This window comes from Dipteris shenzhenensis, chromosome 7 (genome assembly GCF_047967505.1).
Source record: "Dipteris shenzhenensis isolate YYH24624 ecotype China chromosome 7, Dip_SZ_1.0, whole genome shotgun sequence".
Classification (NCBI taxonomy): Eukaryota; Viridiplantae; Streptophyta; class Polypodiopsida; order Gleicheniales; family Dipteridaceae; genus Dipteris; species Dipteris shenzhenensis.
The window spans coordinates 42,336,263-42,349,545 of record NC_141602.1 but is presented as its reverse complement, the minus strand read 5'-3'; the positions used below and the strand labels follow the sequence as shown (position 1 = coordinate 42,349,545).

Here is a 13,283-nt window from a genome sequence, read left to right as displayed (position 1 = left end):
TCCACCTCTGCAAACCACCCAACTGCTGGGGCCTGGTAACCCAACCAGCAGGTCGGGTTTACTGTACCAAGGCCTGCCATTGCGGCAGCAAGCAGGCCACAAGGAGGGCCTGAACAGCCATGTATATGACCAGCACTCCTCCTGGGTACACCTGCAGACACCCGTCTCCAAGGCAGCCTGCCAACATGCCCATCAGGCCCCGAGCCATGGGCTGAACTGTGCCTAGCTAGCCATCACTAATCTGGTCCCCTCTTGGCGTCTACACAATACCCAAGGTGGGTTCTCCACACAAGCATAGACCACGAGACCCCTGGCATTGGCACATGCCTAGGTACACATCCAACTGTGCCCTTCTCTATCCTCACTCAGTTTCCGCTCCACTCTCACATTGTATGTAGATCGCTCTCTTTTTCAGTAGAGAATGAGACTGCGAGCCGACAGGACCAGTGTCGGCTTTGAACGCTTTACAAGCACTTCCCTAAGAATGCCCAAAAAAGAAGAAAGGCCCAAGAAGACTTCAGGTGGCGCTTGCCAAGGTACTCCTGTGGCTGCCCCCGCCCTTGCTGCCCCTCAACCGACATGAATATTTATTAGAGATGGCAGATTTTAGATGCAGTTCCGGTAAATCAAGAGGCTCCTTCTCAGGATCATGGCCCACCATCTCGCTCTGAGAAGCCGTTCTCTCCTTCACCACACAGGTCCTCACTCTTGATCAGGAACCTCAGGTTGGCCCCTTCTTTGCCACCTCTTCCTAAGGCAAGATTTTAACATAATCCGGATCGATCCAACTAGTTTAGAGTAGCTCCTTTTCATCTTTGGCTGAATATGGAGACTAGTAGAGTCCGTGCCTTCCATCTTTGTCTACACCGTTCCTCTAGTGCATGTCCTTAGAGCATCAACATCTACTAGTTCGGGGATCCCTTCCCAAGTGACGTTTCCTCACCTTGCTCCCCTCCATTATTCCAAGAGATCCTCTTCACAGGGGGGGGGTTGCCTCAGCCACTAGGTCAGGGAGGTTAGAACAGTCAGGGCCTTGGCGGTGTTCCTCACCGCTACCGAAGGCAGCTCATTCGTAATCAGCTTCATGCAAGTGTTACTAAGGTTGTATTGACATTCTTTTTAACATAGGTTGGATGGCAGAGATTGCAAAAGTTTTACGTCACACTTTCTAGTCTCCAGCCATTGGCACTAGGGGAAGGACTTGTATTTAGTTCAAGATTATTTCCTCCCCCTAGTGGTTGGGTCATCACTCCTAGAGCACAATTCACTTTTGATGGGTGGACGTAAGGTTAGTTTGCTAAACCTTTCCAAATAATAGAGGAGAACATGTTTGATTATAAAATGAACTACTTTCTTGGACCCCCATTGCAGACTCTTGGATTATTGGGGGTCACTTCAACATGGTGAAGTTACCCTCGTATAAAAAAGGGAGAAGAGAAGGAGGCCTTCACTCTTTTGAAGAAAGAAAGGAAGAAATAAAATTTATTAAAATCTTCGAAAGACCTAAGGGTCTATGAGACTGAAAAAACTAGATACAATGAGGTGGTGTCATTAAGCAAGCAGCTGCACCCAAGACAAACACAAATACTAAATATTTGAGCCCAAGGGAAGAAGGAAAGATCTGCAGTGTGCTATCATTGTGACCGTCTTCTGTATGTTGCCTATGGAACCAAGTCCACTAGCGTCTGAGAATGGATAGTAAGGTCAAGGCAATGATCAGTGATTGGTGCTGCAAGGGAATGAAAGCCACGATAGAGTGTTGATCGGTGCTAGAAGGGAATAAGCCCATGATAGAGCGCTGATTCGATCAACCTACGTGGTCCATTGTAGTCTCCTAGCAATAGCTCTCCGTGAAACAAGTGCTATTGTCACCCCGTCGATTGTGTTCCTAGTCTAGAAAGCGTGGAGGAAAAATCCCCACAAGCCTCATCTGTGCATCAATACACTAGCAGTTCTGTCATGTCTCTCGCTCCAGATCTCAGCTGCGCTGTCTCCCTAAAGGCTACTGGTCTGTCGGTGATTACCCTTTGAGTGGAGTTTGGCTAAGCCTCCCAAACTTGTCTCTGTGCCTTGAGCAACTCGTCTCTCTGTCATACTACGTCGTGAATAAAGATCGCTAAACATCTCTGATGCGGATGAACCAAGAGACTGGAGAGGGATCCATCTCTAAAAGGACAGTAGTGACGGCCTCAGATCTCATCGTACACAGGACCTCTGAAGGTGACGTGCTCCTCTGACTCAATCTCCCATAGATCACAAAGGGTGCAAATGTACCCCTCTCAGCCCGTCTAGTCTCAATGCGTAGTCAATGTGACGAAACATGAAACTATTTAATCAAGATCCTCAAGGAGTGGGGTCACTTATACCAGGTCATTCGGGAGGATCTCATACAAATACACATATACAGGACCTAGTAGTCCCTAGCGAGCTTCTCATTAAGCTCAGCTTCTACAGAGGTCATTGCCTACAGATATTAGTGGAGGGCTTCATTGCCCTGCCAACCTATACACAAATCCACCTCTGCCAAGAAAAAGGAGGCCATGTATTTGCCAAGAAAGAAGGGCATGTATTTGTAGACACATGCAAGGCATGCCACGTGGCACCTGGATGTGAGCCAAGTGCCGGGTCCCTAGACCCGTCCCATAGCCGCCCGCAAAGCTCCACAGCCCCCCCAAAAGTCTCGGGAGGGGATAGCTGTGGAGGGCTCAAGAGGCTATTATATCCAAGGTTTTCCAAGGTGACAAGTGCTTTATGGGATCCAACTCAGCGCGAGGGCTTCCCCCCTTCTTTGAATTTTTCCATGCACACAAGGGTGAAGGCCATCACCTCCAACAACCCCCTATGGACAAACCCCGATGCATTAAATCCAAGCACTGATCACATGAAGACCAAACAACACCACGTGGACAAACCGCACGGGGTCAACAAATCCAAGTTGCCCAAAGTGCCTCAAAGACCACGCAGTCAAGAATGCCGCACTTTAAGATCACCGCAAATCACGGTGCTCCACGGTGAGTCGTACTTAATGCCCACTCGTGCAGAGCATGACACCTTTGCACAAGCACAAAGACCCAAATGTCCCTGAGTCAAGAAACTTGCACATCCTGCCACATGTCAATAGATGCGACAGTCGCCGCCACCAAAACCTACTTTGATACCATGTAGACGCATGTAAGGCGTGCCACATGGCACCTGGATGTGAGCCAGGTGCGGGGTCCCCAGACCCGTCCCATAGCCGCCCACAAAGCTCCACAGCCCCCCAAAAAGTCCCGGGAGGGGATAGCTGTGGAGGGCTCAAGAGGCTATTACATCCAAGGTTTTCCAAGGTGACAAGTGCTTTATGGGATCCAACTCCCCTCATGTACACGTGTCAGTAGCGCAGGGGCTTCCCCCCTCCTCCGTATTTTTCCATGCATACGAGGGTGAAGGCCATCACCTCCAACAATATTTGCCAAGAAAAAGAAGGCTATGTATTTGCCACGAAAGAAAGGCATAGATTTGCCAAGAAAAAGAAGGGCATGTATTTGCCAAGAAAGAAAGGCATGTATTTCCAAGAACAAAAGGCATGGATTTGCCAAGAGATAAGGCCATGGATTTGCCAAGAAAGAACAAACTTTGTACCACACAAAGAAGAAAGAGCTCAAAGGCAAGGTACCAGCAGATACTTTGTCAAGCTCAAGGACTACTTGGCAGTGGCATAGATGCTAAGTATGCGGATGAGGAGTTTCCTCAGAGTACCCATAAGAACCTTTTCAATTGAGGACAATTGATTAGAAGTCGAGTGGATGTAACGAAATTGTACTTCTCCCCAAAAAAAAGGAGAAATCTTTTATTTTTGACTCTGGTCAAATAGAGTTGACTTTGATCAACTAGTTAAGTTCCGTTTTCCTTTGTTTTTGCATTGGTTAATGTGTATCATGGGGATGCCCGTAAGGACTAGGACTACAATGCATGCATTAGCTAACCTTAAGCTGTTGGATATTTTTTATTAATTGTGTAGGACCCTGGAGAGTGCAAAAAGACCCAAGTTATAAGGAAAAAAGCACAAAAAGCAGGTCCCACAAGAGAAAAGCAGAGATGGAGCACCCAATTTTGAGGAGAAAGCACATGGAAAGGGGGCAAGCAACCTAAAAGAGGGCCCATAGGGCTAAAAGTACGGCAATCACCTTTTTGGAGAAGAAAGCTATTGCTTCTAGGAAAAGTCGGCCTATTTTGGCTAAAAGCACCCAAGTTTATAAATAGGAGAGCAACCCTACTCTTTGGAGGGATAAGAATCCAAGTTGTATCAGTTTCATGCTCCAATTGTAAAAAAGTTTTCTTTTGCACTAAAGACATTCGGGAAGGGGGAAGCGGGCCTTATTTCTGGCCCCTAGTGTGGCGCCCAGTGAAGCTCAGCTTCTACAGAGATCACTGCTTGCACATCACAGAGGAGGGTTTCATCGACCCACCAAGATATACGCAGATCCGCCTACCCCACTCACTGAGGATCTCTAGGGCAGTTCCGGGTCTCTTCACATAGACTTCGTATTGAGAGCGGCAGAGCAAAGGGCATACCCAGGGAGAGGCGCATATGCACATTATGTGACATGCAGGAGGTTGAGACGGAGGAGCACTTCATCTTCAGGAGTCTGAGGGCGCTTCTACTACCTCTTCAGAGATAGTTTTGGGGTTTTGTCCCCATTCCTCTCCTACCCAAACTAGAGATGTTTGGTGGGCTTCATCCATGAGGTAGTCAGGCACCGCGAGGGGATACTTCGATCACGGAGACAGGAGTAGACTTATTCCTTAGCAGATCCTTCTCAGAGCTCTATCACCGAGTTCTTTCTGCCAAATCACATGGACACCCACGAGACGAGGCTTCGACATGATCCCAACCCAGAGCCAGTGACCCGAATCCTCAGACAGAGGGTTGACGCGCAGATCACACTCGGAGACATCCCCTCTCTGTTCAAAGTTGGAGCCTGACCGACAGGGGTTATTGTGGCCCTTGTTAGACGCAGAGCTATGACTAGGAGGCATCACAGAGCCACACCCGTGAGCAGCCGACAGCACTCTATCACCGATTTCATGCCTCCATTGCGTCATCCACCCTGATTTCCTGATGGCGATGATGATGATAATGATGATGACGTTGATTTGTAGTCGACCACTGGCATGACTATGTTGTACTTAGTACTATCATTTTGCATTTTTGCATTCTGCATTCTGCATTCTACACTGGCGTGAATGCTCATTTAGTAGCTCCACTCCCACAGCTTATTTGCACCAGGTTTTTAACAGTCTCATAAAACCATCGGTCTTCCGAAGACTTAAATAAACTTTCTTTCTTTCTTTCTTTCTCCCTCTATTGCAATTCATGTTCCAAAGTGCTTAGATTTGCTGCAGATTGAATATTAAAGCTATGTTTTAGTTAGAAAAAGGTTTCAGGTGGTGACGGGTCTGCAAACTCAAACAGCCACACTGAAGCCCTTCAAGGGAAACGAAGTGGAGAGTTCCTGAGTCCATGGCCAACTGCTCAAATCTCGTTGTCGTCAACCTGGCTGCAAACCAATTCTCTCCGCTCCCTCCCGCTAGCCTCTCCGCCCTGCCCCTCCGTCTCTCCGCCCTGCCCTCGCCTCTCCGCCCTGCACCCTCTCCCGCTAGCCTCTCCCATAGCCTCTCCGCTCCGCCCTGCCCCTCCGCCTCTCCACCCTGCCCCTCGCCTCTCCACCCTCTCCCCCTCCCGCTCTGCCCCTCCCGCTCTGCTACCTCGCCTCCCTCGCTACCTATCGCTGCACGCTGCCCCTCCGCCCCCTCACTCTGCCCCTCTGCCCTGCCCTCTCGCTGCCCCTCCCGCGCTGCTCCTGTTTTGCCCCCTCCGCTTGCAGCTCCGCCCTCCTGCAACACCTCCTTTGCCCGCTGCTGCCTCCCCCATAATGAATAGCAAAGGGGGATGAGGACAGGGGACTAGGCAGGAGACCCCTCGGTCCAAATTTACATACGCGAGGAGATGGGGAAGGGGAACGATGACAAGGGGAAAACACAAAAGCAACTCAGCCTGGAGGACTTCAACAAACGCAGCAACCGGAGCGGTTCGACAGTGCACAGCACCGCGGCCCAGAAGAAAGCGGCCCACCTAAAGCCCATGCCACTCACCACATCCTCGACCTCTATGGTTACCACCACTATTTCACCACCATCATCTGCCTCATCATCTACGCCACCTCTCTCCTCCCCCTCTCCTGCATCATCATCACAAGTCTCCTCTCCAGTAGCCCCATCACTAGCCCCACCAGCCACGGCTCCACAGTACTTTTCCCTCGTATCCCCTCTACCTCTCAGTCAGCCACCATTCATCACCTCGTCCTGCCTCGCTACTCCTACATACCACTCCCCCGCCAAGATCACGCTGTCCCCACCCTTAGTACAACCTCAGTAGCCCACCTTCATTCCAACCCCTCTCGAGATCCGATTCCCACCTGGACCAGGATACCTTAGGCCCCCACCAGATGCTTGGGATTCCCTATTGGCTGAGATACACAGCATCCGGGCCCGTCAGGCAGAGCTGACACATTACACTCAGAAGCAGGCCCCATACACCCAAGAGCAGGCCCGCATTATACACGAGCAGGGCACCCTTATCTAGGGGCTCAGACACGACATCACACAGCTTCGAGAGGAGCTCAGGACCCTGAGAGCAACGCCTGGAGGGATCCCAGTCACAGAGATGGAGGCACAGATAGCCACGATACAGTCGGCTATAGCAAAGACGACTAGGTGGGTGGACGTGGCGAAACAGGAGCCCGCAAAGACAACCGTTTCAGCCACCATACAGGAGCAACAGCAGAGGGCTTGGAAGGCCCTCAACATCCGGATACGAGGGATCACGCGGGACAGCACCAGCACCACTACGACGCCCATGGAGGAGGCGATCACCTTTGTGACCACCACCATGGGGGTCCCCGACCATGGCATAGAGGGAGCATGGCGTGTTGGGAGAGACCCCAACCAAGAGCAGCCCCTAGTCATTTGCTTCAGAGATTCACATGCTCGACTAGCGACACTCCGACGTCGAGCCACTCTACGAGAGCATCCCACCCTGTCCATGGATGAGGATTTGACACCACTACAGATTGAGGAGCGACGAGTTCTTCTCCACCAACGGGATGTTGCCCGCAAGGAGGGGAAATGGGCCGTGGTCCGAGATGGTAGGTTGTTCACCAACACCCGTCGGGCTCCCACCCGTACCCCCTAGGGAGATGGGGCCTATGAGACTCAGGTTTCCGAGACCCTAGCCTGCACCATTTGGAACTGTAATGGTACCTTATGGTCAGACCTAGGGAACTTCTCAGAATCTTACACAGGACGAGACAGTCTTTTACACGGAGACACACCAGAGCCCAGAGCGTCCACTACCTATAGTCAGTGGCTACACATGGGAGTCAGCCTCAGGGATGAGACGAGGGATACATGAGGAGTTCGAGGACCAAGCGGGGTCACAGTATTGTACAGGTCTTCCCTCGCTGCAGCCATCTCCATTGAGAGAAAGGACGCACACTCCCGATTCATGTGGATCCGGATCCGATGCACATCCACTCGTGACCTTTTCATAGCAATATGCTACTTCCCGCCAAACACATCCCACTTCGCCAAAGTGGCACGAGAGAAGGGTGAGACATCGCCATATGCACCCTTGCATCAGGATATCCCAGACCTTTCAGCCCATGGGGAAGTTCTCCTTGTTGGGGACTTCAACGCCAGCACGAGCACGCGCCAGGCACCACTCTTGGACTTTCGAGACGACTCTATCATGCTACCAGAAATGGACCTAGACGGAGCAAGTATGACCAGGATCTCATCAGACCGACACGGGCCTGTTACACCATATGGATGCGATCCTTGATCTGGGCAGGATGCATGATCTCATCATCTACAACAGGCTTGACCTATGGCCTTCCTCAGGTGGTTTTACTTGCTTCCCACACGGGGGGGGACTAGTGTAGTAGATTACATCATGGGATCCCCTACCTTCACCTCATGTATCACCGACTTCACCGTAGCACCACTCCCTCCAAGAGCTGATCACACATACCTATTCTTCACTATCGCCACCCCACGCTTAGCCACACCACATAGGAAGCACGACACCTACCATGACATACACTTTGATCACAGCCTCTCCCCTGCCTACTCTGTACGCCTAAACAGACTTCTAACCTACATCGATCACATACCACTCATAGAGGACCGTGCTGCCTTGATTAGTCGCACACTCCACGAGGCTGCCCTCCAAATCTTGCCCCACACCACACGGTCCACTAGACCACCACCTCTTGGTTCTGTACCCTACAACAACTGGTACCATGCAGAGTGCAAGGCTTATCGCCGACAACTCTGACTTGAAACCAGATGTCACCTCCCCAATACACCAGACACGGTACGCAAGTATCGACGTCTCGTACGTCGAAAGAAGCAGGCATTTCTTCGTCGAAATGAGGAGCAGCTACTGAACATCTTGTACAGCAACAACTCTTAAGGATTTTTGGCAGAGATTCCTTGAGCGTAGGTCTCCATCACCCCTCACCGACACGAGAGTTTGGCACACGTATGCACGCCATCTTTATGATGTCCCACACCAGCCTACTCCAGATCTCATACACACACCTCGCCCCACCACTTGCACGTTGTTCACCAGAGGGGGAGTCAAGGACGCGACATTGAAACTGCACAATGGCCGAGCTAAGGATCACGAGGGACTATGCACTGAGTTTATCGCATATGGGATCGACACGTTAGCCCCGATCCTAGCAAAGCTATTCAATGACGCTGTTTGCCTTGGCTCCCCCCGCACTTGGACACTCAACACCATCACCCCCATCCACAAGGCAGCGGATACCATGGACCCAAGTAAGTATAGGACTATCATGATTGGACATGTGATGTCCAACATCTATGCAGCAGTATTGGATGTGTCGGTTAGCCTGTTCACAGAGATGAGAGGGCTCAAAGCAGAGGGTCAGGCCGGTTTCAGGCGAGACCATGGGACTATGGATCACATACTCACACGTAGGAGTGTCATTGAGGAGACCAGATCACGAAAGGAGAGGGTATATTGCTGCTTTGTGGATTTCTGCAAAACCTTTGACACAGTACCTCGAGCTCGTCTCATCACACGCCTACAGACACTGGGATTTGATCAGGAGATCATTTAGGCAGTCATGGCACTTTATGAGAGAGTCTCAGGCCGAGTTTGGACAGGCGCAGGTTGGACAGATGAGATCATGAGTACCATTGGGGTCAAACAGGGTTGTCCCTTATCACCAACCCTGTTTGGCCTCTACATCGATGAGCTTGAGACTTTCATGGGGGCTTCCGGAAGGACCGGTTGCTCACTTGCCGGAAGGACCGGTTGCTCACTTGCCGGGATCATCATCAGGATTCTTCTTTATGCAGAGGACGTGGCACTCTTGTCGTCCACACCCGAGGGGCTCCAGTGACACCTGGATGCACTGCAGGCTTTTTGTTTATCCCATGATTTGGAGGTCAACCTTGGCAAGACCAAGGTCATGATCTTTAACACCTCTCGAACAAACATGCAACGGAAGCAGTTCACTTTCGGTGGGTCACCTGTTGAGATCGTATCCTCATACACTTACTTGGGGGTCATCTTCTCCGGCCCGACCTTCACGATGAGACCAGCGATGCAGGCCAAACTGAGTAGGGGATACACCTCACTGGCTCGGCTAGAGAGATAGTGCTTCCACTCTCACTTCCAGGACCCTCGGACCAAGGCTCTTCTCTTCGACTCCTTGGTCCGACCAGCCGGTATGTAGGGGAGACCAGCAATGCTGGTATGCACAGACTCACAGATGGTTTGTGAGACTAGGGTTTCACATCGATAGGATACCTCCTTTTTAGTACGGTTTAGATGCCCCTCCGGTACTCCCACCCACCATCCCGATCGGGCCACACACCAACCAGGTCATTCGAGAGGATCTCCTGCAGCTACACACCTTTAGGACCTAGTTGGAGCCGAGGGAGCTTCCAGTGAAGCTGAGTTTCTACAGAGATTACTGTCTTCGTATTTCAGAGGAGAGATTCATCACACCACCGAGGTACACTGAGCTTCATATGCCTCACTCAATACGGATCTCCATCGGACAGTTTCAGGTATCATCACACCGCCTCCGCATAGAGAGCGGCAGAGCAGAGGGGATCCCTAGGGAGCATTGCATATGCATATTGTGCTACTGTCAGGAGGTTGAGTCGGAGGAGCATTTTATTTTCAGGTGCTGAGTGTACTACGAGATCCGAGGTCGCTACCACTGTCTCTTCAAAGATGGCTCCGGGCTCCTTTCCAGATTCCTCGCCTACCCAGATCAGAGATGCCTCGTGGCCTTCATTCACGAGGGGGTCCGACACAGAGAGTACTTACTCAGGCGACGGGGCTTGGCCACATCATCAGACACCTCTCAGAGCAAGATCACAGAGTTCTTCCCATCGAGTGACATTGATCGTCCAGTCTCTAGCCGCAGACGTGACAGAGACCCCGATCCGACGACCGTAGCATGACACACGAGACATCGAGGGGACACACAGATCACTCTGGGGGACCTCCCGTCATTGTTTAGACCCGAGATACATCCCACGGGAGTCACCGTGGCTCTGGTCTTGCGTCGAGCCTCCTCTAGGAGACCAAGACGCACAGCACCCCTTGACGGACACCAGCGTCCCATCACCGGCTATGCACCAGCCAGGGCGACATGACATACGGAGGATTCCGCTCCACTGCAGTCTTTTTTCTTTTCATTGTCACACCCAAATGTATTTGATTATGTATGATCAGACTTAGGATTCAGCACGGGTCATGATGCTCATTTTAGTAGCTCCACCCTTACTATGATTTGTATCAGGTTTTCTACAATCTCATAGACCCATCGGTCTTCCGAAGACTCTAATAAAATTTCTTTCTTTCTTTCTTTCTTCATCCCTTAGAGATCTCAGCAGTGCAATCATCCTTGATTGCTATTTACCCAGCATCTTTGCTAGATATGTTTAGCTCTCCTCTCAGCTGTTTTTCCCATGCTTGTGGATGAAGATGAGTTTGAGTTCTCCTTCTTTCTTTTCTGCTTATTTTTATGAGTGAGGTTTCAGCATGTGAGTGCATCTCTTAGTGTTTGGAAAGAGTCTCCTAGATCTATTCGCTGCATTAGAGGTTCAAATATTCAAGCCTCTTTTCTAACAGGGACACACACATTTACAAATCGACTACGCATTTGCTAACTGTGCAAATGAGGTCACCAATAACAAGCCTCTTGGGGAGCAGCTCTATACCTATGATGGTCCAAAATGTTGGAAATTGTGGGCCTTTGGGGCCTTTGTGTGGTCCTAACCCCCCTCGTGGTACCTTGGTGTAAGATAGATTAATGGAAAAATGGGGGGCTAAAAGGCCCTTAGTGCACGCATTGGACACGTAAAAGATGAGGGATAATAATCCCATATGCAAAGATGACATATGAGTTGCCTTGAATATATAAAGACAATGTGGTCCCTCTCCCACTATCCCGCCGGCCTTTTGTTGGATGTGGGAGAGGCTATCCATGCCTATGGGGCGGAGAGTGGGACCCGACACGTGTACTGCGCGGCATATCTTGAACTTCTATTCGTGGAGGCTACAACATGCATTGAAGACCGCACATGTGCATGGGATGTGCTGACCCACGTGTGTGCTCTAGGTGGCAATCTATCCTGACTGTGCCGGCCGGCTGCTTTGGCTGAGTGACTGCGCGCCCATGGGAAATGGCACCCCGCAGGTCCTTCGGCTGCAGTGTGCTGGTCCAGACATTGATGGCGGTATCTTGTGAATGATGAACTGTCCAGCAATTTGATTGGTCGACCTGGCCATGAGTGTGTGGGTGGTTGACATTATTAGCTGACCCGGCCATGTGTGTGGATGGTCAGGTTTCTGTGGCTGATCTGGCCCTTAGTGGGTATTCAGCATTTATTGGCTGGTCAGTTCTCTCGTGGTGTTAAGCCCATGGGGGGGGTGTTGGAAATTGTGGACCTTTGAGGCCTTTGTGTGGTCCTAACCCCCCCTCATGGTACCTTAGTGTAATATGGATTAATGGAAAAATGGGGGGCAAAAGGCCCTTAGTGCACGCATTGGACACGTGGAAGATGAGGGATAATAATCCCATATGCAAAGATGACATATGAGTTGCCTTGAATATATAAAGATAATGGCCCCTATCCCGCCGGCCTTCTGTTGGATGTGGGGGAGGCTCTACATGGCAATGGGGTGGGGAGTGGGACCCCCGTTACCCAGTGCATTCCAAGGCTGCCAGGTGGCAGTAACTGGTGGCTTTTCCAACGCAAAATTAACATTAAAAACCTTGTTTCCACATGTAATTTAGAGGCAAAAAACAAAATAATTTCAGAAAAACAAATAATTTTATAAAAATGGTGAGTGCAAAATTATTTGTACCTGAGACACGTTGTGACATCCTGGCTGATAGCTTGGCCAATTCCGCAGCTGCAAGCTTTGCTCTCTTAGCTGCCAAAGATCTGGCTTCTAAAGCTTCACTTTTCCACTGTGTCAAAAAGAGCACAAAGGAGACTGAAAATTATAGCAACAAACCTGCGAGACAAAAGGCTTTCTTGATCTTGAATCTGAATTGAAACAAACCAAAGAGTGAGTAAAGGGAGGTGGAAGAGATGTGACTGAATATAAGGGTCTTATGTCCCATAGTTTCCTTCCAATTAACTTGAATAAGCAGAGAGGAGAGAGAGAGAGAGAGAGAATGTGTGTGTGTGTGCGCACGTGTGCGCCTGTAAGTTTTATGCCTAGAAAACGGCTGTCTCATGCTCCAACAGCCTTAAGTGGAAGGCCCTTAATTCAGCTTGAGCCACATAGTTCAGCAACGGATGTTGTAAAAGTGACTAATTACGGACAAGCTATGAGATTTTTTAGACAAAACTCCCATGCATGCAAAATACCATGCATAAAATGCTTGATTCAGCTTCGCAGTCCTGAAGAGAATAAGTCTACCTAGGCAGTAAATTGAGTTGATACTGAAAACTTCAAATTGCCATCCTCACAACCCTGGAGAACTTTCCTCAGACAATATACAGTGTCTCAAAATAGACAGGAAAGCAACCCCCTTTTCTTGAAATTTGTATTTACTGCATGGCCTTTGGGGTAATCATGTGGCTCTGACACCAACTTGGGACCATATATGCTGTTCCAAGGACCAAAACACCGACTTGGCCACCTTCCAATGAGGAAGAGCACCACATTACTGTGA

General features: G+C 50.1%; 1 protein-coding gene across 1 annotated transcript in view; it reads right to left on the bottom strand.

The window, feature by feature from the left end:
- LOC147900370 (vacuolar protein sorting-associated protein, putative (DUF1162)) overlaps positions 1-13,283 on the bottom strand; it is a 249,522-nt gene that overhangs the window by 219,353 nt on the left and 16,886 nt on the right. The window contains exon 4 of the mRNA XM_087376703.1: positions 12,464-12,569. Within this exon, the coding sequence (XP_087232829.1) occupies positions 12,464-12,569 (106 nt within the window). The remainder of the gene's footprint in view (positions 1-12,463; positions 12,570-13,283) is intronic.